This window comes from Cyprinodon variegatus, unplaced genomic scaffold, assembly GCF_000732505.1.
Source record: "Cyprinodon variegatus isolate N-32 unplaced genomic scaffold, C_variegatus-1.0 Scaffold869, whole genome shotgun sequence".
NCBI lineage: Eukaryota > Metazoa > Chordata > Actinopteri > Cyprinodontiformes > Cyprinodontidae > Cyprinodon > Cyprinodon variegatus.
In genome coordinates, this window is record NW_015151322.1 from 197,454 (window position 1) to 223,035 (window position 25,582).

At 38.8% G+C, this 25,582-nt stretch overlaps 1 protein-coding gene across 1 annotated transcript in view; it reads right to left on the reverse strand.

The window, feature by feature from the left end:
• Window positions 1-22,034, reverse strand: part of papln (papilin, proteoglycan-like sulfated glycoprotein) — a 25,108-nt gene extending 3,074 nt beyond the window's left edge. Inside the window, exons 1-22 of the mRNA XM_015397532.1 lie at window positions 21,973-22,034; window positions 19,967-20,070; window positions 16,643-16,703; window positions 16,306-16,408; window positions 16,088-16,218; window positions 11,738-11,861; window positions 9,706-9,786; window positions 9,425-9,597; window positions 9,208-9,331; window positions 8,988-9,114; window positions 8,177-8,381; window positions 7,854-8,030; window positions 7,463-7,613; window positions 6,245-6,325; window positions 5,423-5,621; window positions 5,084-5,168; window positions 4,836-4,959; window positions 4,251-4,710; window positions 2,222-2,380; window positions 2,014-2,141; window positions 801-855; window positions 524-670 (exon numbers count right to left, since the gene is read on the reverse strand). Coding sequence (XP_015253018.1) covers window positions 524-670; window positions 801-855; window positions 2,014-2,141; window positions 2,222-2,380; window positions 4,251-4,710; window positions 4,836-4,959; window positions 5,084-5,168; window positions 5,423-5,621; window positions 6,245-6,325; window positions 7,463-7,613; window positions 7,854-8,030; window positions 8,177-8,381; window positions 8,988-9,114; window positions 9,208-9,331; window positions 9,425-9,597; window positions 9,706-9,786; window positions 11,738-11,861; window positions 16,088-16,218; window positions 16,306-16,408; window positions 16,643-16,703; window positions 19,967-20,070; window positions 21,973-22,023 — 3,050 coding nt within the window. The 5' untranslated portion in view covers window positions 22,024-22,034. The remainder of the gene's footprint in view (window positions 1-523; window positions 671-800; window positions 856-2,013; window positions 2,142-2,221; window positions 2,381-4,250; window positions 4,711-4,835; window positions 4,960-5,083; window positions 5,169-5,422; window positions 5,622-6,244; window positions 6,326-7,462; window positions 7,614-7,853; window positions 8,031-8,176; window positions 8,382-8,987; window positions 9,115-9,207; window positions 9,332-9,424; window positions 9,598-9,705; window positions 9,787-11,737; window positions 11,862-16,087; window positions 16,219-16,305; window positions 16,409-16,642; window positions 16,704-19,966; window positions 20,071-21,972) is intronic.
• Between the last annotated feature and the right edge of the window lie 3,548 nt (window positions 22,035-25,582).

Below are 25,582 nucleotides of genomic sequence, written 5' to 3' on the forward strand. Positions count from 1 at the left end.
TCTGATTCTTTTTGTATCTGCTTCTGTCTCCTTGAACCCCAGTCAACCTCGGCAGATGGCCGCTCACACTGAGCCTGGTTCTGCTGGAGATTTGTACCTGTTAAAAGGGAGTTTTTCCTCTCCACTGTCACTACAAGCATGCTTAGTGTGAGGGATTGCATTCAAGTCAATGAGTCGATGCAATCAACTGCTTTTCCTTAGATAGAAACTTTGAATCAATTTGAGTGTATTATCTGGTGAACTGTAAAGTGCCTTGAGATGAAATCTGTTGTGAATTGGTGCTATATAAATAAACTGAATTGAATTGAATCACACAAAATGTTGTTACATTAACTGCATATTTAGAATGATCTCAAAACTATCTTTCTCCATCTGTAAATCTTTGTTTTGATTGGTTTAAAAGAACGCAACTAACATTTAAAACCCTGTATTTGGAAGGCAACTTAAGGTGCAGTGCAAATACAGAATTAAGTTTATGGTAACAGTCATGGATGTGACTAGAAGTGGGATCTCCACTACATACCTGGAGTCACTGAGGGTTCTTCCGTCTTTGGTCCACTGAATACTGACAGACTGCAGAGCTGCAGCTGGAAGGATGGTGCAGGGGAGTCTTAAAGTTTGTCCTGTTTGCATTTCTATTGATGATGGGCTTGACTGATCAATAGTGAACCTGAAAAACAACACAAGAACTTAAAGGCAAAAAAAAATTTCTTCACATACTAAAGTCAAATGTAGAGAACTGATATTAGAAACACAACAGAGTACTGACGTACACTGAGTTCATGTTTGGAGGTTCTCACCTGGGGATTGGGCCATCTTTAGGCAGGCGCGTTGGATAGAGCTGAGATGAAGCCTCTACATAAAAAAAAAACACATTTTGACCATGAGTTTGATTAATCATTCCTTTATATATGTAACATTTAACTCATTACAGCATGAATTTACAGCGGATAAATAAAAGCTGCATTTTTAATAATTTTATATGCATTGACAAAACATTATTTGCCAATATAAAGAACTTTTAGAATAACCTTTTAACTTAACCTACAGTAACAAGAGATATATTGTTCTAGAGCTGTGACAATAATTCTTAGAAATCTTTACAATTACAGTCCTAAGTCTTAGGAGGTTTTCTTACCAGCTTCATGTATCTAGAGACCAGAATTTTTTCCCATGCTCCAAAAAATCAAAGATTCAGAATGGATGGAGGGCATCTGAACAACATAAAGTTCAGACCTTAATCATTTTATTAAATGATTAAGGTCTGAACTTTGACTAGGCCATTTTAACACTAGAATATGTTTGAAATGAAACCAGCCTGGAGATTAATATCCAAGGTTGCCGTCCTGCTCCAAATGTGTTTTGCAGTATGTATTTAGTGCCACCCTCGTACTATTAACTTTTTCCGACAGCATGACCCTGTAAATACCATGTTTCATTGTAGGAATCTGACCTGAGCTGTAAGATGCTTAAAGCTTTAGATATAATTTCATTACGTGAATTGTATTCTAATAGGTGATTTTTAAGGGAAATGGATAAAAGGATCTCTGAGTGAACAGAAATGAACATATTTAAATTTCCTTGCTTATATCCTCATCTTTGTGCCTAGCAATGGTACATCACATAAAATCCAAATAAAATTCACAAAAGTGTATAACAGTATGACAAAATGAGAACATGTTTAAAGGATTTCAATGCTTTTGTTCTTCAGTTTACTTTCTAGATGTCTTTGATAGGCAATTTTTTTGGTAACATGGTGGGAGAGTTGTAGCATTTGAAGATTCCTAAAGAAAATAACTTAAATTTTAAAAAAGTATCAGTATTTCTTTCTAATCTGCATGCAAAACATGCTAGTTCAGCACATAGGGTGCAAAACTATAATATATTTATAAATAATGTATATTTTCCAGAGTTCTAGGTCAGCAGGTATCTGGTTTGTGTAAAATTCTATATATATATATATAGATATTTTTATTTTATTTATTTATTTTCTTTGTGAATAAAGAGCCTTACCTGAAACAGACAAATGAATGTAGCGGTGATCTCTCTCCCGTTCATGAGTGACAAAGCACAAGAACCAACCAGAGTCTGACTTCATTAGAGGGCCAACTAACAGGGATCCATTGGGCTGCTGGTGATGTCTGAAAAAAAAAAATGGCACAGATTAGCCTTAACTAAGGAGACGTCTGTTACTGATCCACCTTCTTTGCGTAGAGCGAACCTTTGAGCCGACAGAGGCACTCCATCTCTTCTCCACTCCACGATGATGGTAGATGAGGGTGGAGGGCTGACTCTGCAGGGCAGCACCACAGTCTGGCCGACCAAAGCTTCTATATGGTCCGGGTCGCTCTTATCAATACTTACACTCGGCAGGGAAAAACTGAACGTGGGAACACAAGGAAATACAAGGAAGGATGATAGAGAGGAGGAATCAGAAAGCAGAGAGAAGAGTTTTTAAGAAAATTTGAGAATGAAATTCACTTTATGCTCTACTGCTGGGTTATTAAAAAAAAAGCATAAAGAAAGCCACCAACCTGGCTTTAAGGTTTTTAAGAAAAAAAGCAAAGAAATGACAGAAATGACACCCAAAGAGCAACATACTGTGCAACACAACAACATAAACTGGGCTCATACAGGTAAACAAAGACAATAGAAGGGAAAAAATTGAAAACCAACAATGATGATCCCCCACAAACGTCCCAAAAGCCCCTAAACACGACACCACAACGCATATGATGACAGTATGACAATTAAAGCTTTATTAGTTTGATCCTGTCAGACAGACAAAGCCCAGAGATGGTGACAAAAGACACAGTGAATTAGCAAACTCAGATAAGCACCAACATTAACTCAGACAAACAGAAATGACTATAAAAAGCATCTAACAGCTGAATGGTCCATTAAAACAGAGAGTAACAGAAATCGCTGTCCCCGATAAGCAAAAATTAAAGGGTAGCGTGTAGAGCTAGAAGCAGCTGGAAAGCATGTTGATTATATAGCATCACAAGAAACATAAAGGATGAGTGGCAAAAAAAAAAAATATAAAACAGGATTTACAGGAGTATATTGTAGATAAAATGGTAGTAATTTAGCTTTTTGATATAAAACGAAAAAGCACCTTCACATCATGTTAACCGACTATAGATCACAATATCGTCTGCAAACATTATAATCTGTTGGAACTCCTGCCTAAGCTCTAAGAGGAAACTAATCATAATTTCAGTTACAATTCTTAAGTTTTTAACTGTAGTTAAAGAGTTAACTCAGTTTACTCAGAGTACGACAAAATCATTGGACAGTTAAAAAGCTCACAGCTAGTACAGTTTAGATGTTTTTAACTATTTAAATCGTCTTATTCTGAAAGTTTCCATATTATTTGCATACAAAGCTCTATGACCAAATATAAAATATAGACATTTAAAATTTGAAGTTTTCTTAAACAATAGTTTTCTTTTCTGACCTCCTATGACTCTGCTGGCTCTACGGTCCAAGAGGAGTAGATGAAACATTTAGATTTGGTGACAAGCATCATGGATTGATCATTGCTCTGCTTTCCAAGGCCTATTAACTGTTTAGAAATTATCTAACCGAGTGAATGAGGTGGAATACTAAGACTAACATCTAATATGTCTTAAGATAGCATTATATCCTATAGGTATAAATGCTTTTTAAATGTAGGTTTGAATGACCTAAATCAGCTGATGTCCTATTAGCCTTTTATTGTTCTGTCTTTTAGTTTTATTCTCCATTTGACATGGAATCTGTCTACCACAGGTTAAGAGGTATTTTGCGTTTAATATGTCTCCTGAGCATAAAAAAAAGAAAAATATCTTCCAAGATCAGAAATAAGAGGGTATAGAATTACCAGTTAAACTTGCATGTTTATCCAGGTTACTTGCATTTACTTGCGTTGAATATTTACTTTATAAACAACTTCTTAATCTTGTATAAGATATCTAAATCTCTAAATTATTAGTCATTTCCCCTTGGGTCAAGAATACATTTATAAACAGTAAGGTTTTTCAGACGTTTATAAGTATAGAACAGAAACGTCCTCATCCTAATCCATAATGATAAAGGACATGATTGGTCTTTGAACTTTGTTCAGATCTCCTTCAGTTCATTTATTCGTTTGGTTTAAAGCACCAAGTGAACATGGTCTCCTTCAGAAGGGATTAGAAGGCTGTGAACAGCTTTGTGAAGCTGGCGGCGATGGTACGATTGGAGGTCAGACTTTCAGGGGTTCTTACCTCGCAGCTGGCCCTGTGAGCTGAGCCCGTGAAGGACGACGTGCCCTCAGATACACCCGAGCTCTGTGGGCGTGTCTGCCTGCACTAGTGCCGTGTCTGACGGTGTCACTTGACGAGCTGCCCTGCGTTGTTAAAGTGCGCCCCATGTTACGAGACTCTGCATCTGGAGACGCTGCAGAGGGAGATACTGCTCTTCCAGACGTGGTCCTTTCGGGGGAAGATTCTCTGGCTGAAGCCGACTCTCCAAAAGGGGTGGCAGGCTGAGGGAGCCTCTGGCTTGACACTGAAACCTGACATGCCCTCTGGCACTCTGCTATGGTCATGAAGTTATTGCTGTTGCCATGGCACCCTCCATACCAGAAGTGGACACACTTGGAGGTGATGACATCAAAATGGTACCTTGAGGTCCAGCTGCTGCAGGAACCAGCAGCACGGGGCAGGGAGCAGATGGATCGCTCAACTGCAAAAACAAAGATTTTCCTTTTTAGCCCCCTATAACCTATACATATTTTACTCTCTTTCAAAAATAAGCCCAAAAAACAAAAAATAAGTAGTAACATAATGTTCAGCCTTGTGGTCTCTTACTGTGGTTGGGTGGGTTGGGGCAGCCCTCTCCGTTTGGACCCCCTGCTGGTGTCTTCCGATCAAAGCAGCATCCATAAGTGGTTATGCGGCACTCTACAGCATTCTCAGTTGGAAGAGGAGCAACCTGAGGACAAATAACGCCTGTTTTTCTTTTTATTTGTGATATGGGCTTTTCTTACTTATTTTTTAAGAATAAACAACAAGTCTTTTTCAGCTAACAGGTTAAAAAATGTGGAGAATTAGCTTACCGTGGGTGTAGGGGCCACATACTCCAAGCAGCCCTCTTTGTTGGGACCCTGAGCAGCTGTCACACCATCTCTGCAGCAGCCATAACTGAAATATAACCCAAAAATAACAGACTGAGAAAATTGAGCATTACAGATGGTCTGAGTCAGAAATAACACAAAAAATTGCAAAACAACAGATTCATGCTTACTGTGGTTAGTGGAGATTTTTTTTAGGCTATGCAAAAAGTGTGGTTGCTGTGGTAACCCAGTCATAAAGGTAACACCCAGAACAAGCCTAAAAGGAGCTCCCTGCATATGGTGACCTAAACCACAAGGCAGTAATTGGTTGTGGGAGAATACCTTGTCTGGATGCAGGAGGACGGGACAGGAGTGGGAGTTGGAGACTGTGGGCAGCCCAGACCTTGGGGGCCCCTGGCTGAGGTGCGTCCATCTGGGCAGCAGCCATAGTAGGACTGGCTGCAGTGGAGGGCCACGGAGGAGCTGTGAGGGTCTTGCACGGTATTTATGTGGGTGGGATCTCTTGTATCCGGTCTGTGGGCTGAGACAAAACCAAGAATCTGTTACAGCAAACTACACCTCAAACTCCAAAGTCCAAAAACTCACACATGCCTTAATGGAAAAAATAATAATTTTGAAAAATCTGCAATCAGTTCCAGCGATCAGAAACTATGTCAGAAGAAAACAAAAAAAAAGCATTTCAGATTCCTGAGCACTGAGGCAGCGCATAGATTGCTTTTCAACTTTTTTGGAATGACTATGACCTGGATAACTGAGAATCTTCACCCGCAGTGTTAAACATTCCAGAACCACTAATGTCAGGAACGGCACAGTTCAGTGGCTCTGGAATATTTTAATAAGACCAACAATGCTCATGGAGTCCTGAAAACATGCCCATTAGGCCTTGATAATTAGTGCTGGGAGAGGATGGATGGGTGACGTCAGAGGTGGAGGAATATTTGGGGACAAGCAGCAGTCGTTATATCAACAGAGAGGATTAGTTGAAGACGTTCTTAGGCTGAAATTTACATTATGCAATGACCTGCACATTTATTCTTCACTGTGTATCATGGGGAAAATGTTTAATTAAAAAATTATACACAGTATAAATAGCAGTTAAAAGGTTTATCATAGAAACCACAAATGTCTTATATGGAGCGTCACCTGTTGCATGATCTGGCACATACGGCTGGAAGCTGGTCTGGCTGCTGTCATGTCCTTGTGGGTCCTGGACGCTTGGGACGACTGCAAGTAATCAACAGGGAGGGAAAAATAATTGTACAACTCTGTTGTTAGACCTTATTAAAGAAATAAAAACCACTTGGTCTGCCTAAGAGAACCCTTTTTACAAACGTAACCGATGTGCAGAGGAATGTATAGGTACACAAAGGTCTTAGCTCATAAGTATAATCATAAATAAAAAATCCAAAGGTTTTTACTCAGATCAAGACAAATCTTAGTTTGAACATCTTAGTGATTCATTTTTACCATCAGGCGTGCAGCACTAAAAAAGAAAATAACCAACAACACTGGCTTTATAGAATGGTTTAAATCTTATAAAGCCCACAAAGAACTGGCATTTCTCAGACTAAGTTACTGCAACACTCCTAGCACAACCACAAATCTTTCCAGCTTTGGCTTTAAAAAACATAAAGAACTACCCACAGCTGGGATGTATTGCAAACATGTTGCCTATAACCCTGAAATGGTTTATTTGAAATGATATCTGTATGTTGTATAGGCCTGAGGTTTAAAAAGCAACATTTAATTGTAAAACAAAAGGCCTAGAATAGATATGAAGAGGAAGAGACACAAAATTGTTAACAGATGCATCATTTATCATGATACGTTATTCGTTTTATGATACATTAACAATAATATCAAGCCACAGAAACTTGATTTGTTCCATCGTAGGCGCATTAAAGTGGTCTGTCAAGTTAGAATTGATCCAAAAACTCTCTCATCTAAACCATCTGCCTCCAATAACATGAAATTATTATAATACTGCTGGGATTCACCTTTCCCAGTAAGGTTGAAACTGATGGTTGAGGTACAGAAACCTTTAAAATTTCCAAGTATTTACATTAAACTGGGAAGGAAATTATTATGTAAAATATAATCATGACATACGGTAATAGTAGAACAGCTAGGAAGTCAGCAAGTATAAATCTTTTAGACAGTTACTAAGAGCTGCATCATTGCAGGGGCTGAAGAAAAATATACTCTGTATTCATTTAAAGAAAAATAAATGTAATGAACACAAACATCTAATCACAATTTAATATGTGTATTTTTATGGGGGTAAAAAAAAGACAATAATAGAGCATAATAAAAACAGGCAACAATATACAGTGCTAATTTAGATGTTATTGAGGCATTTACCCTGTGGTCTAAAGCATGGCTGGGTGTTGCAGCGCTCCATTGTAGAGGGTTTGGGGTGGGAGTTGCACTGGTCTATTTGATAGAGGTTCCTCTCCTGGTCTGAGCAGATCACCTGACGCTCTCGTGAGCCAGAACCACAGCTTTTTGAGCACTGGAGGAACAGAAACACCATTTTGTCATTAGATAAATAGATAAAATATGAAACAACTATGTGTGTATACTGCATTGAGTTGGTTTTTAATAAAATCTTAAGCAAAAAATAATTAGTTAGTAAATGGCATTGTTCTCATATTTGCTACTGCATTTATCTTCATCCAACTCTGACCAGTCTGCAAGACAGAGTTAAAATCTAGACAACCGACACCCGTGGCAATATTAGCATCCAACTCACCAGGCCCCATGATCCTACATGCCAACGTATCTGTTTAGGACAGGCGGGCATCTCACACGTCTGGATGGAAGGTGGGCGAAGCAGAGTCCTGCAGGCTGGTTCCTCTAGCATTGCCCCACCTGATCCCACACAGGTGACCTCTCTGGTCTGTTCACCTGTACCACAGCTCACTGAGCACTGCAGACAGACAAGTTAAATATCAAATTTTACAAAGATAGGAAAATATAATCTGTTTTTTACTGTAGCCCAAACAATGATTTAAATTCCCTAATCTTAGATTATTTTAATTTATCATAGTTTGTTTGCAGTGTTTGTTCACTCACTGAGCTCCATCCAGTCACTCGATACTCTGCGCATTTGTGCATGTTGCAGGTCCGCAGAGAGGGAGGAGCATCAGCATAGGCGGCACAAATGGCGTCCTCCACAACCTGGGGACCAGCGGCATCATGCAATATGCACTGCACGGTGCGCAGCTGAGAGCCCCCACCACAGGTAACCGAGCAGGCGTTCCACTCACCAGTTCTCCAGCTAAGAAATCAACCGTAAAGATCGAAAGATGTAGAAACATGTTAGAACCCTCTCTTTAAACAAACTATAATCTCTACAAACTAAAAGCCTAAAGAACTACTGATAAAAAGGGGATTTATTGCAGAAGAGTAAAGCGACTGTGAAAGTGAGGAACAACTTCGCTCTGCACTACCTGCAAACATATTCGAAGGGGGAGATACTGCGACTAAACAGACTAATAACAGATTAATAAATCTGCTTTTGTCTACCGCAGCATATTTTGGAAGTCTATAGCCAAATATTAGCTACATTTTTCCAGATCTCCAATTTACAGAGAAAAAAAAATCCAAAATGATTAGTAGGAATGTTAGAAAAGGAAAGGTTTCATCTCCCCCTTTGTGTTTGCATTCAGTTTAATTTCACTACAGCTAAAGACCCTGAGTTACCTGAACACTCTGGGTCTCATGGAGGATCTCCACAACTGAGGTGGATACAGGTATGCCATCCTTTCAGACAGGCATAAATAAACAATCAAAAAAATCTATCTTGGACATTATTAGTTGAAACAAAAAAATATGGATGACTAATCATCTTCAACCAAATGTGCACATTAAAATAATGACTAACCTTTGGGTCTGTGGGCATGCCTGGGGGTTGCATGTACGGTTAGACTGGGGTCTTGGCAAGGAAGCGCAGAGATAGTCCGGGTAGGCTTCATTGTCAATCGTGCAGAAAACCAAGCGAGACTGATAGCCTGATGGGGATACGGAGAGATTAATTGTTTGTTTTCACAGTCTTTGGGCCTAAGAGTCGGAAAAAAAAGAAAATAGTAGTGCTCCATTCTGACCTGATCCACACTCTTTGCTGCAAGAAGACCACGATCCATAGCTCCAGTAGTAACCCTCTCTGGACCGTCCATTTGGAAGGTAGTATTCATACTCGATGCCCTGGTTAGGCTCTTGGCTGATCAGCTGGGAAGAGGGAGTAACTCATAAATAAGAATCACATTGATCAGTCTGCCTTAGACAAGAATTAATGTACACATAAAATGGGATAAAAGTCACCTCAACAACAAGTGGTTCAGTGGTGGGACCGCGGCCAATGATGGTCTCAGGTACACTTTCCCCCTCAGCCCCTCGTTGGTAGTAGAGCATGGTACCCGCAATGCGGGTGGCCCTGGAAAACTCAATAACCCAGTGGCCATTGAGGTAGTACTCGCCACGCAAGTTCTTGATGGCTAATCATGTAGAGCAGAGAAAGGTGTGAATGGACTTCTGCAGAACGGTTCAATGTACACCACTGCTTTATGCTCGTTAGTTTTTCCAAACAGTTGTCAGTGACCTACCAAGGTAGTTGCGTGTGGCTGTTTTCTCTCTGATGCTGATGGTTGTGGCTCCAACAGGGATAATGAACATCTGGTTGTAGCCTGAGAGAAAAAGAAACATTTCAAAATTTGGAAACAACCACATTAAAGAGATATTGTTAGGAAACAAAATAAGCAAGATGAAACTGAGATTTGGCCTAAATCTAAGTTGATATAGTGGTTTGTGAAACATCTCTTAAACATAAATGTCATGAAATGTTATTACAGCACATGGATTCAGCCCCATGTTCTGTAATAACAATACATATAATCATGTGCAACCAGCTGCCTATAGAAGCAATTTAACTAACTGAGCCCATATGTGTGATTTAATCGCAGTGTTAAAAAAGCACTAAGAGTGCACAGACCTCCACCAAGCAGCAAATTTCACCTCATATTGTGACAAACTAATAACTAAAACATCTGGTTCATGACTGTTGGAATCCACTGCTGCCCCCCTCTGGTGTCGGAAACTTCCATTAATCACTATCTCACAATGTTAGAGAGTGCTTTAAAAATATCTGTAACTGGATTATCCTGAGGCGCACCTCTGGTAAAAATTTCATTGAAATCCGTTCAGAACCATGACTTTCAATGGGCTTCTGTGGCTTCTTGGTTAAATGTTAACAGAATGTTTAATAAAAGGACGCCTAAAACAAAGAACTGTGGATCCAGTTGAATGGCCTTTCTGAACAGTGGGGAAGTAACAGCTTCTTCAGAGCTTTCTGACCCTCATCGCTGACCCACATTCTCATGTGCTCATTGAATAAGAAAAAAGTTCCTCTCATGACTCCTATGCACACACTCACAGGTGGCCCATAAGATGCCTATAATCAGCCTCATAGATCAAACTATTTAATTTAAACAGTCTATAATTTGCTTTCAGTTTCAACGTAAGCTTTATCTTGAAAAGAGAGTCTGCATTTTTCTTTTCTTTATTTTATTGACACTATCTGGCAAAAAGACAGGGTTAAGCTTAATAGCAACCTGGGGCTCGGTGACAGAACTGGTAGACTGCTAAATTGTACTTACTTAGGATTGGAGGTCTACAAAAACAATATTTAGGCTTTACATAAGCCTTTATGAACCATGAACCAGGCTAGTTCTGGCCATTAACCAAACACGGCAATAGAGGCAGCAGCCAATCATGAGCAGCGCTCTCTAAAAACAGGTGTTGCATTTCCAGCGGGAGTGGGAGGAGGTGAGGAGGCATGTGGCTTCAGCAGACAGCGGGTCCAGAGAAGCTGAATGTAGCAGAGAGGGATTTGCTCCACATTGCAGGAAAAAAGTGGCCATTGGATCCTGTCACTGGGTCCAAAGCCTCAGAGAACATGGTGATGGTAGCTCATAGTTTTACCAACAAGAAAAGTATTTGTCCTAAAATCAACAAATCTGTGCTATACTGAATATGAGCAATAATCCTCTTTTCTGTTAGTGATATTCCAGGTAGTGGAAGCATCAGGGAGAAAGAATGCTGACCTAAATTTCCATTTTTTTTCTAGTACTGCGCCTAAAGCTTTATTTTTTTTTGTTTCCACGCAAAACAGATAAAGCAGAAAGCTACCCCTGCATTATCACCCCAAGCACACAATTACATATGTCACACATTGAGTTGGCTGCATCATGTTGTGGGGATTCATTTTTTTAGTATAAACAAATAAAATGTTCAGACATTTTTACAATACTCAGATTCTAGCTTTTTATAAAAAAAAAAATCAAATTGCCAGTTTTGCATCATATATATATATATATATATATATATATATATATATATATATATTCCACAAAAGTAGACTGAAAGTTGCAATTTTAGCTTAACGGGATGCGGTAAATGTTGAAGGGATGAGAATCAAGAGCACAAGGATTAGTTACTGACACAATCAGATTAACATTCCAATTCTGTAATCCTAAATCCAGGCTTTCGAACAACAAAGTCCCCTGAATTTAGATTTTGGCACAAATGTTAATACAAGAAAATAGGTTTGTGTTCACATATTTAATCTAAAGATCTTACCATTTGGCAGGTTGCGTACGGCGAAGGTGTTCTTGATGGGATAGCAGGACCGGCCATTACCCCCACATTGCAGACAGGGGTCTTCCTGCTGAGACGAGTCCAGCATGTTGTCACAGCCCAGACGCTTAAAAAAGGACAGACAAACTTGTAAGAAAGTCTTAATTAAAAGCAAATTTGCCCCTTGTTAGTGATAAAGTGATCAAGTGATTCAAACTCAGTTCAATTGAAGGACCACCACCATTCAATATGACCCACATGTTCAATTATACAGCATGCCGACATTTCCTAACTTGGATTCCTGTCTCTCACAGAATATACCTAGAAATACAGACAATGATTCAAATACTGGAACAGATTCATAAGTTTTCAGAAGGAATTTTTATCACCGGCTGCACAGCTAATTGCATAACTGTTATATTTAGCTTTATACTCTATTCAAGTTGGTCAGTCATTGTGTTTATTTGGTTTATGGAGACGTAAGGAAAAAAAAGACAGAAAAAGTTTATCGCTGCAACCGTACCATGTCACATTTCAAAGCCTGTTAGTTTGTCTTAATAAATTGTGGCTTTGATAGGCGGGATTTTAACCCTTTAGGGACCTATGGTCCAAATCAGGTGATTTAAGCCATCCTTAAATTCAATTCAACTTAATTGTTGCATGCATCAATAGCTGTGGACAGAAACAATCTTCTGTAGCGCTCTGTGTTGCACTGGATCTGGAAAACCCTTTGACTGAAGACACCCTGTTATTATTTATCAGTCTTCTGTTGTCCATAAAATTCTTAATATTCTTAAAGATTTTTCTTTGTGAAATTGTATTTAAAGAAGTAGATCCCTTGAGCTTTTAAGCCATCTTTAAATTTCTGCTCATATGCTCAGAAAGTCTGGCAGAGAACAGCTGGAGTCAGAGATATGATCCAGCAGCCATTTTTCAGTAAATGCATAAAATAACGAATATTCTGGCTGGTTCCTTTCTGGGACTCATAACAAAGGTCCAAACGATTCAAATGTCATATTTTATTTTTTTAGTTGGCAGTAAACTATCTTTTGAGACTAAATCATTGGGAAGAAAAATATAAACTTGCTCTCCCACTTTTAAAACTAGGGGATCAATCGTTTTACTTTCCCCTTTGTTTTTATATTTATGGGGGGGGGGTTTTATTACTTAAAAATGTTATAAAATACAATGTTCTTATGCTCTGAAGATTTGGCAATAAAAGAAGTTTTAAGTGAATATAATTTCTTTTTTAATCCGTTTGTATCAAAATTGTCTGACTGGAAGTTTTCCAAGTTGGGATCTTGTAATGTTAAACTCACAAAGAGCAGCTACCCTAATTGTTTATATTCTATTACAAGTCACTCTTATTTTATTGTTAAATTGATATAATGTATTTTGAATTGGATCCCATGCATCGTTGCATGTGTGTTTCTTTCCAATTAGCCAACAAGTTCCGCACTTCACCACTAGACGAGCAGTGGACATCCAAGGCTTTGGTCAGGAAGGTTTAAACTACAGTTAAAAACATTACATTACAGCACAAAGTACTCAGAATGCAAGCAGAGAGAGTAAAAGAGACCTTGAGTCAAAGGCTAAACAGACCAGGTCAAGGAGGAACAGGTTGATAAACTGCATTTATAATTATCTGAGAATGTGGCAGGAACAGGTGTTTGACGTTACTACATAGTGAAGCTAATCTTCATCCCTGCTGCTGCATTTCTCTGAGCTTGTCCTCTCTGATTAACAACCTGATGCTCTCAGTGAGGATTTCAGAGCAGTTATGAACCAATGAGATATCATCCTGCTGCGTCTGTAATTGACCAAAAGCACCATGAAGGAGCAATTAGGATGTTATTAGACAGTTTGCTGTTGTACTTCGATTTTCTTGCCAGATTGCTACATCCCTGTGGCTGCAAAAAACATCCAGAATGAATATTCTTGCCCTTAAAATTAAATTATTAAAAACATAATTAAACATTATTCATCTGGGCACTGGAACCCCTCCAGTACTTACTGGAGGGGTTCCAGTGCCCAGATGATCCAGGACTCCATGTGGTTGGTGGGCTTAAATGCCCCTGCTTAGGGTCTGCCAAGGTAAACAGGCTCTGGGTAATGGGTCAGGCAAATAGTGCTTCAAAACCCCCATGTTGACTATAAGATTGAGGCATGTGACGCGTCCTGGTCCGGCATAGCCAGGACCCTACCCTGAAGCCTGGCCTGGGGTTTGGGTTCATCAGCAAGCGCCTGGTTGTCAGGTTCTTCCTCATAGACCCGGCAGGGTCCAGCCCAAATGAGTAATGCGAGATCATCCCCGAAGGGCGGTGTTGGATAGCCCCCCTTCCAGGGATTCCATAACTCTGCTGGTGGACTTCAACACCCATGTGGGAAACGACAGTGAGACATGGATGGGTGTAATCATGAGGAACACCCCCCTAGCTCCGAACCCGGATGGTGTTTTTTTTATCATTCAGTCACATGTCTGAGACACTCTGGTGGAGAGAGGGACGGAGCTGTCCACCGATCACCACCTGGTACTGGGCTGATACGATGGAAGGGGAGGAAGTTGGACAGAATTTTTAGGCCAAAACAAGTAGTTAGGCTTTGCTGGGAACATCTAATTGAGCTCTCAGTCACCTGGGGTGACAACATCCTCCCCAAAATTCAGGTTCTGGGGGAGGATGGAGACATGGAGTTTGAGTGGGCTATGTACTCTGCCCCCATTGTTGATGTAGCCACTCATACCTGTGGCCATGAGGTAGAACGGGATTCTGTCAAACTGAACAAGGAGTTCTATCAAACCGGGCTGGCTGGTGAGACTCCTGAGGCAGCAAGGCGGTATCCTTAGGCCAAGCACACTGCTGCTAGGCCAGTTATAGAGGCAAAAACTCAGGCTTGCATGGAGTTTGGAGAGACTATGGAGAAAAACCATAGTTTCTGACCTACAGCAGGCACTCGGGCTGTTGGCAGCCGAGTAAAAAGAGGCTGGGACGAGAATCAGCTCCTCCAAGTCCAAGGCCATGGTTCTTGATTGGAAAAAGGGGGCCTGTCAGGAGGCCATCAGGTTGGAGGAGAGATCAACTTTCGGCTGGAGCGGGGGATCGATATACAAATCTGTGTGGATACTGCTATAATACAGATGCTGCAACAGTTTGTTGTGGTGAAGAGAGACTTCAGCAAAAAGGCAAAGCTCTTGATTTATCAGACGGTCTACATTCCTACCCTCATCTATGATAATTTTATCTGGATCAGAAAGAACGAGATCCCGGATATAAGCCGCCGAAACAGTTTTCTCCATAGGGTGGCTAGGCACTCCCTTAGAGATAGGGTGAGGGGCTTGGTCATCTAGGAAAGGCTTGGAATACAGCTTATTCTCCTCCTCATCAAGAGGAGTCATTTGAAGTGGCTTGGACATCTTTTTCAGATTCCTCCTGGACCCCTTTCCTCAGGAGGTGTTCCAGGCATGTCCCAATGGGAGTATGCCTAGAGGATCACCCAGGGCTTCTCCAAGGGGAGCTGGGGGAGGTGTCTGTGGAGAAGGAAGTCTGGGAGTCTCTGCTGAGGCTGCTCCCCCCGCGACCCGATATGATAACTAGTACACTATATTATGCACTTAAAATCAGATATTGTCCCTTATTTTAAAAATAAATCATCTTATTCCATTGGCAAATGGTCTTAATTACCTGCTCAAAGTAGGAGAAAATACATATATTGCCAGAAAAAAGGACATTCTAATATTACAGTTTTTACCGAGAGAATTTTATGCATTTTGCTGAATTATATAGAAGAAATCAAGTGAGAACATTATTATACGTGGGCTTTGCTTTGTTTTAAACTTAGTGTGGAATGGTTTTGTTTACAAGTAAAAACTATACATAATTCGTTTTTAAAGTGTGAATTTTAAAGTAAATGGACAGTCAGGAGTATACTGCACATCACTGTTAGAGGCTACAAAGCCCCTTTAGCTCGAGCCATTAATCATGAAAACAAAATGAACCATAAACATGAACATAATCTCTGCAGAACAACCTTGATTGACCTGCTGGAAAATGTTGCACTTGACAGAACAGCTAGTTCCTTAGAAAACAAAAAACCTCAAGGCAGTTCATTAGGGGGCTTTTTTGTTCAGGTTTGAGTAAACAAGGGTTGATAAAATAGAAGTATAATAATAAATGCTCAATCTAGTCAATCTATTTTTTTTCACTAACAAAGATCTTAAAAGTATGTCATGTATCTTATAGAAGTGTCTTGGATCTATAGAAGGGAGAAGCAAAGATTGGTGTTCAGATTTAACAAGGTTGTCTTCTGCCTTGTTCATCTGTGAGATCTGCATTGGCCCTGTTCACAGAAAATTACCTTACAGACTCCCCCCACACAAATATCCCTCCGTCCCGGGTGGCAGGGTGTACCGTCAACGACAGAGCTGCGATGGCGGTAGTAAAAGTTTTCACCTCTTGGCATGCAGTTCAGCTCACAGGGATTCTCTGCTGTACAGAAAATAAAGAAATTACTTTTACTTTAAATCGTAAGTAGTGAAAAAGTGTCCAAAGATGTGACCAAAAACTAATTCTGACCTCCATAATATGGAAGCCACTTGTAGCGTTTTCCCTGGAAGTCAGTCCCGTCAAACTGTGAACACTGCTCTTCCCGGAAATCCCTGGATCCTTCTGGACAATCCTGATTGGAACAGACAGGCTGAAGGTTAGTCATCCAGACACAATTACTGGATCAAATAATGGTCTAATTATTAGCTAAATAAACAAATACTGTCTCTGTCTCATTCCATTAAAACAATACTTCACAGTCCAAGCATCGAATACTGAGGAACAATTAAAGCCAAAAGCTTAATAAACTGCCATGTATGAAAAACAGATTTCAGACATAAAATAAGGAGTTTCTCTCTTTCTTCACCTGGATGTTGCAGATGCGATAAGACTTGTCTGGGCCCACACAGTTATGCCCTCCATCAGTCCTGTGTGCATCAAAGGAGAAAAAAAAAACATAACATCATTGGGCTTTAATTATAAAGGTTCTGCTAAATAGAACCTTTTTTATTAAGGTAGAAACAATAAGCAACAGTGGCACAGTAAGAAAACTATTTGAAGTGTAATTCAGTGTGTACCTTTAATTAACAGATATAGAACAGAGCAGTATTTTGCAAACTGCCTTAGCTATCATTGCCTTGTAAAACAGACTTCCTATAACGCCAAGTGTATCATATTTGATGCATGCACACCTCTATATCATCAGTGTGATTTTATTTTCTTGAAAACCCCATAATGATACACGTGTAGTGCACAGAAAATACATGATAAACTGCCCAGAAATGCTAATGCACTAAAAAATGATATAATTTAAAACTCCTAAGTAGGGAAATATAAATAAAGTGCATGCACCTATATCTTTTGAACATTTCCACATAGAGGGACATCAACAGCAACCTAAATCCTGAGGGAGTTGAAAGGTTCAAGCGTCAATCTAAGAGACGAAACTAATCTTTAAAGCAACTAAAGAACATACAGTCTGTCACAAGCTGATCTACAAATGAATGCAAGTCCTATTTTTCATCTTATGTCTTTAAATGTTAGCAGAACCGTCTTATCACTGTTTAGGAATGTGAGCAAAGGACTATTTACAGAGGTTACATGGAGTTACAGCTCCATAGTTATGCAGAAATAGCTAGTTTCAGCGGTAAATATCATCTGCAGGTTCTTCATTCCCATTCAGCGCAAGTGCATTATTAGGCCATCTTTGTAAAAAAAAAAAAAAAAAAAAAAAAAAAAAACAGATGCCGCCCTCAGGCTGGCAGGAGCAAGGCACGTTCCTCTCAGCATGCCAGATCTGAGACTACAACACGTCAAAACAACCATTCTGATAAACCTTTCACAAAAGAATGCAAAGTCCGACATGTTCTGCTCAAGTTGATAGATGGAAAAAAATATGGAGGAAAAGTTCAATGACTTGTCATAGCAAACCGTTTTTTATTTTTGTTGTATTTTTTTCACAAACATGGAAAAAAGCCTCCAGTTGGAAGTAATTTTTCTTCTAAAATGAAGACACGGTGAAATGGGAGTTCCTGTAAAGTACATAATGATTCAACATGTTAAATCACTGTGTTTAAAGGAGTGATTCAGGCGAACCTGGGACTGAGAGACAAGATATGGCAGAGTTCATTAAAGATGGGAGCAATGGGCTGGGCATCTCCCTGCTTTTCATGATCACTGAGGTGTAGAGCGGAATCACTCACCTCCAGACTGTCTGACTCACTGACTGACTGTGCAGACATGTTGAGAAACAGCAAAATTGTTGTTTTTATTAAATCCCCGTAAAGAGATTGCTTAACGCATCTTCGTTTTGATAGCCCAGCGGAGGTTCACCGCAGTGACAGGTCAACACAAAATAGAAAGTAATTCTGAAGAGAATTATACATGATTTTCTTAATTTCTCACACATAATAGAGGTGGAGAACCATCTTTCACCATTACAACTGAAATACATCTAGAGATCTAGAGATTGATAAGTTCTAAACTTTGACTAGACAATTTTAACCCACAGATATACTTTGAACTAAAGCATATAGTAAAGTGTGGCTGTACGCTGAGGGATTGTTGTCCTGCGGTAGCTGAACCTCCACCCCATTCTCCCATCTATTTATCACCATGTGTATGATGCGTTCTCTAATGGCTGTACCTACCCACTTATCATTACAGCTCAGATTCAGGCACAAATAATAGTTGCTGTGTTGACAGAATCTTCCACTTGAGCTGCAGATCTCTGCAATGCCTCCAGTTATCACGAGCCTCTTCGCTGCTTTTCTCATTAATGTGAGTTGCGCATTGGTTGCTTTTGTCTCCTTTTTTATGTGTAATCTAATTCTGCCTTAAACCTAACAAGCTATGTATGATAATGTTTTAAGTAAAAAAAATAAATAAATAAATGAAAGAACTGAGCTGTAGAAAATGTACTTAATGAAATTAGTCTAAGAAAAAAATGGCAGCAAAAGATTTTAAATGGGGGGTATTCGAGTAAAAGGGGGTGAGGACAAGTTTGTGTTAAATAAATTAGATCTCAACCAAATCCATTGAGGACTGCGGTTTAAACATGAAAACATGTGGGGGTGTAAATGCTTATTTTAATGCAGCGACAACTTAGAGCATAGCGGGCGGGACGTTACCCTGAGAGTTATCTCGGCTACACTGAAATCAGGCCAACATCCTAATTTTTATGAGAAGACAAATTTTTGTTTGTTTATCAGATCAAGTCCATGCCAGGATTCCAATTACTAGCCTATATAATCAGAAAGTAAGCCAAGCTGCTGGTTTCACTTTAAGTTTCAAGTAGCAGGCATGTCGAGGTGAGTGCGTCTTCATCAGTGCAGGCAAAACAGCACAGCTGCGTGAGAATATGCCTAATGTTATTGCTGGGTGTTTGCCGCGATATTTGAGTCACAGTTGCACAAATCCTGCAGCAACAGTGGGCACTCTGCATGGTTCTAGAAATTTATAAATTTTCAATATGTTCAAAAAATATGTAACCTAATCTTAAATGTGAGCATCCTGCGAAGTCTATATTGTAGAATGCGAGGAAAAGTAGAGCAGGAGCATTATGTTTCTATGCCATTGTGTCATCATACAGTTTTAAAAACCAAAACCTGTTAAACTATAGTGTGACAGTATTGTATGGATCTAAGTATCTGCAGAGCTGCTAAGAAGAGGGCAAACACGCTATGCAAATTATATGCCTTTAGGGATTACAAAAGCTAATGTGCCTTTTGAATTCAAGAAAAACAGCTATGAAAACAACTGTCACAGAGAAATATTACATTTAAATGTCAGCATTAACCGATATGTCATAATGTATCTTGTGGCACTCAGAAGGAAAAGTAGCAGCATTTGAAACAAATAAGACCTAAAATTATGAAAATGATACCTTAAAAGGTAAACATAACCCGTTCATGAGAAAACTTGTGCCCGTCAAAAGTGTGGATGGAATGTTGACGCCAAACTGATCCTTTTCAGGAGCCAACACCCAACTGAGAAAATCATCTTTGCTGAGTTCAGTTCATAACACAGATAATGATTCTCAGTTTCCTTTCAGCACATGTGAAAGAAAATGCTGACAGAATGAGGGCATCTCAGTACACCGTATCATAATAAAAGTCTGTCAGGTTATGAGTGAAATTCAGCATTTTATCAACAGGTACAGTGCATAAAACATAGAGAATAGAAAAGGTACCTCTGAGTGATACAGCGCCTTGTTCTAACGGTCACACCACCACCACAGCTCCGACTGCACTCTCCATAGGGACCCCATGCATCCCAGTAATCCAGACTGGGCACCTGGGTGCATAAGAAAGTACCTTTTATATTTTGCATAAGTAAGGAGTTTAACTTGTGCATTTTATAATACAATTGTATTTACTTATTTTGTCTAAAAGTTTTAAGCATTAAAGGTACATAGTCATGTTATTCAATATTTTTTTTTAATTAATACATCAGTAACTGATTTTGGTTGCATACAATGTTTTTATGACAAATTAAGGCCTCCTCTATGTATATTTACCATAGCAGGGGAAAAATAAAAAATAAAAAAATCTATTTGCACTTGAAAAAGAGTCTAAGTGTTGGAGTTCACTAAGGCCAGAGCTAAAATTTGGGGGCAATCTGATGGTGTAGTAAAGTTGATAGATACATAAGTACATTTCATGCTAACTGTGCTACTGGGCTACCTCTGAGCTGTCGGTTTTCCTCGCGTCATTACAGCACAGACATCTGGCTTTGTGGTAGTTCAGTGGTTTTGTCGGTTTCTAATTTGTCTTTTTCAGATTGAGTTTCACACTCTGCTTTATTTTCAAATTGAGTTTTACAGATCACATTGTCTTTACTTTCCTATGAAGTCAGACTTTCATCTGAGGAGCGAATCTGCATTCCTATTGGTCTGTATGGATGTTAGCAACAGCATGGTATTGGTCAATGTACACGTTTAGCGTGATCATTTGCACTGGGCTTGTGAACACAATACAAAATTCTGTTAAAAATCTCTTTTTTTATTAAAACATTTTCAAGTTTCATATCAGGATTGCATTTCTTTGAAATTTCAGTCAACAATGTAGTGTGTTAAACTTACATTTAAAAAATGTGTTCTTTGCTTGCAACAATAATGGAACAAAATGCACTCCATACATTCATAGTTATGAATGTATGTATAGTTATATATATTTAATGCCCCGACCGCAGACTTCGTTGTATAATATTAACAATTCATGTAAAAGACTAACACAAAAAAAAAATTCATAATCGTGAGGTGGAAGGAAAACAAAACCTCCATAACTTAATAGAAAAAATGAAGCTGAAAAGTGTGGTGTGCATCTGTATTCATCTCACTCTATGTGAATGATTTATTGGGCCATGTTTTTTTTGAAAATCAACAATGTTTCTTGTAAACACTATCACTGCTGTATGTTTAGGGCCATTGAACCCCAATCATGTAAAGACCTTTGCTGCCCAAACTGATTTTTTTTCCATTCATCCATCTTCCTATAAGGTCTGATCAATGTTTCTGAGAAAGAAAATCATCCCACAGCATAATGCTGCCACTAGCTTCTTTCATGACAAAGATTATGTGCTCAGGATGATCAGCTAATGTTCGTAATGCTGATATATAAACGCTAACGGCATCCTCTACATGGTTCACTGTCAATAGTGATCTCTTCACACACTTTTTCCATAAAGGTCAGATTTGTGGAGCACCAGCTTATGGGAGATTCTCCAACCCGAGCTGTGGAATCTCTGCAGCTCCTCCAGAGTTACCACAGATCTTGTTTTTTTTCTTTTTGCTGATGTTGGTTCACTAAAGTTAAACTGCAAAACTCTCAAATCTTCTAGTTGGGTGACCTCAGAAGGAAACTGATCAGAGTAAATGGGCCTCATATGGATCTAATACATGTTCATTTGTATTGACCACGTATTCTAACGTGTATTCCTAACATTCCTGCTTGCATTGGTCAATCAAGTACAATCCTTCAAACATCTATTTAAGTAATGTGGCAAAATGTTTAAAATATCAGTGGTTATTAAAGCTGAATAGGACCTTCCAAATAAATATTTAGAGAATACCACACTAGATTATTAGCATTTGGGGGAATATAAAGAATAATAATATAAAGAATAATAAATGTAAACTTTACTTTTTCAGACTTTTCTGGTCTTACTGTAGATTTATTTATAGCTGAACAACTTTACCATGAATGCAGGGGCCACAAGCAGCTGCAGGAAAATCAGAGGAAGGAGCATCTTTGTCGTGTTCTGTCTAAAAGGAAGAAGACAACAAATTAAAATGGTTAACTCTGTGCTTTCAGGTATCGCAACTTAAGACCCGGACATGATATCTGAATCTTTGGCCAATGTGGATGAAACGAAACCAAGGGCAGAGTGAGGCTTTACGAGGTCCTTGACTAAAACTGTTTTGGCTGTCAGCAAACATGCTGCCTGCAAGCATTTCCCAAAATATTTCCAAGTGTGTAAAGCTGTTTGTTCGGCAGAGCAATGGGAAGTTTTATCATCAAGCTGGAAGTGAAACAGCTTTTTATTGCAGCCAAAAAAACAAATCTAAAGAAAACTGCATGGTTGCTTTGCAATGTGTATCCATTCATTATAGATATGATAAGGAATTGGAAGTTTCACCACTTCTGCTGCAGTTTTGAAGAGTTCAAGCAATCTGTTGAATGCCAAGCAGAGGATTTTAAAAAAAGATGAACAAACTTAGCTTAATTTTGATCTGATAGATTTAATCTCTCCTGTAGTTTTTTTTATAGTTCTGTTCCATATGGACATTTTTATTTTATCACAAGCTTTTTGTTAGAATCAACTAAATTAACTTAATTTAGATATAAAATTCGGTATGATGTTTTGAACTGCAATACTCTGGTCAGTTTGCAGTTTTCACACCACTCTAAATGGGGAATTTAAATGACACAGACATTTCTAACTTTTAAGCTGGTGCCAAGTGGAAAAGGATAACACCGTTTCAACACTCTTTTCTATCCTTTCTTACCATAATACTGAAATAATTCACAGAAATAGACACATTCCCTTTGTTGCAAGGGCAAGGACTGTTTGCTTATCCATGGCTAAACAGAGCTTCCTGCCACTCCTGAGATAAAGAATGAGTGTCAGCTGGGGCTGCCGAACCCCAGCCGACCTGCAGACCGTGACCATCGAATGCCCCCGCTGAACATGAAAAAGAAACGCTCAGGATAGCTGAGTTTGATCCAGAGGGTCACCCTATCTTCAAAACAATTTATAAAGATATTATATTTAGTCAGTTAACACTAAAGAGTGAGAATTTCCTGCAGCAGAAACCAAATGAAAATGTTTAAATCAGTGTCTAGTTGGGATCATTAAAAATCTTGTATGAATGTGTGGAGTGTTATAATATACGGTAATTTTATATAGGAGTTACTGGGCTGAAACCAACAACAACAATTTGTGTAAAAACAAACATATTGATATAAGTAAATAAGTAAATGATGCATCATATAGAATAAGAACTTTTGTCTAAAAGTCATGCAATATGAAAATCCATAGGCTAAATATTACCTCTAGATCCCCAACATAAGTGAGACCATTTCCTCATAAATGAGCAAAAAATCAACAAAATTTTTTTTAAATCTTTTAATAATACTCTAAGCACCAAAATAGGGTTAATAGTTTACAGCAAGAGAGGTCATACAAAACAATTACTTCCCTGCATTTCCAGAATGCTTGAGGCAACAGAAAAGTTACACCTCCTTGATTATAGACAATCTCTTAAAAATAATGTAAGGGCACCGATTAACTCCACTGATGAATCATTTCAGTTTCCTGTAAGATTCCTGTGTCATCAGAGCACCAGCCCATAAAGCCCTCAGGTCTTTATTACCTGCTTTTATCAAACAGAATTAACTATTATTTTGTTCCTTAGTCAGCCGGGCAAGCAAGGTCTTGTGACCTGCGTACCAAGTTTGAAGTCTGAATCTGGATATGATTAGAAATATGATAAATGCTCTTATTAGGATAAATTCTGTATCTGCTTTTATATCATAAAGCAGTGTTTCCCAAAAGGTGGTTCGCATACCTCTAGTGGTTCACGAGTGCGTTGCAAGGGGTACATGAAAATATTCAATTTCTTAGGGAGTAAAATTAAATAGTTCTGGGATCTTTTTGCTTTGTGAGGACCCAATTGATAAATTAAACAAGCTCTTATCAACGAAAAATAAAGTTTTTCTTATATATTTGTGTTCACCTTCAGTTTTTACACATCAAGCCTAACACTGAGCTCATTATCAAAGCAGCTCAGGTGTCTTGATGAAAACAGAATAAAACTAATTAAGTCAGTTTGACTGTATTTTTTGTTCTGCATTTTGTTCCCAATTCATCAAGATTAATTCTGACTCTAAGGGAGGAGAGGAGCTCCAGTTTTATAAATAGAGGTTTATTACAGCATTTTTATTTAGCATTTATTTTGATTCCGTACTACCTTCCAGGGAACATATTCATGTTGTTTTTTTCTTTGAGATTAGAAAGCATAAAATGATAAGAATTAAATACTGAAATTAAAAGATTAAGTGAAATACTCTTTATTTTATAATCAGTTATTCTACTTTTCACTTTTGGACAATCATCAATAAGGCGTACACAAGTCAAAAAAGGTTGGTAAACACTGCCATAAAGGATAAAGAGTCTATTTAGTTATACTTCAAGCTTGTGGATTTGTCACAAAACTAAACTAACTGAAGTGTTTCATTCATAAATGAAAAGAAAACAATCACTTACCCTGCTGAGTGGCTTGTAAATGAGATTTCTTGTCGCCTGGATGGACGCAGTGTCTCTGTGCGTCCAAAAAGAGTTACAGTGCACTGGATGTTTGAGCAGGAGCTGTCTGCCTGGAAAATTTTGCCTTTCTCTCTTTCTCTCTGTTTTTGTTCCAACAGAACCAGCAGGCAGAGGAGAAAGTGTTGGTAGGAGCCTCTGCTGCAGTGTGTCTGCCCCTCGCCTTTTAACCAGAGACTCTCAGCCCAATTACAGCCCCTTCTGACACACGTGGGGACGTTTCCCGCCCACTGTGTAATTTTAGACTACACAAATAACAGTTAGTGCAAGCTTTCGCTTTGTGTAGGCTCTCTATAGGCAGGCGACATAGGAAGGTTTTGGAAAAATGTTTGCAGATTGAATAGGAGTTATGTAATAGCAGAGGATGCTATGTTTAAGTGAACACCATATGGGTCTAATGTTAAGGCTGAGTTGGAGTTTTAGCCACAAATAAGTCCCAAATGTTACCTTGGCTTCCAAAATTGGAACTGTTTTCACTTTGGTGTCCTGTTTATTTTTAACCTTAACATCATTGATAATAGGTTTAATATACATCCTGAATGCTAATTTCAACTGAAATGTTGGGTTTAAACTTATGGCGCAGAGGTTTTGTGTCATTCTTTAAAGGCCGCCATTTTTATTCCGGTTAGCCTCTTCCGAACAGTAAAAATGTATACCGTATAATAATGTTCACATCAATGGGTTGTGTTTATAGCTTTTGCTGTAACTAAAGAAAAATTTTATTCAATTAAGGTAACTTTATATGTTACGTCTTTAATGGTATAGAGGACAATCTTTTATTTCCGGGTGGATCATCTAAATAAGTGGTCCTCCCAATTGTCAATTATTCTGGTGATATGTTTACGTAAGGCCTTTCTATTTGCTAGCTCGTTAGCTTTTTCTGCATATGTGAACTTTCAGTCGCGAGTGGTGTTTCGGACAGTCATTGAAGCTCACCTTTCTCACCGCGGTTCTTTGAAAACGGCTGAGGGTCATAATAGAA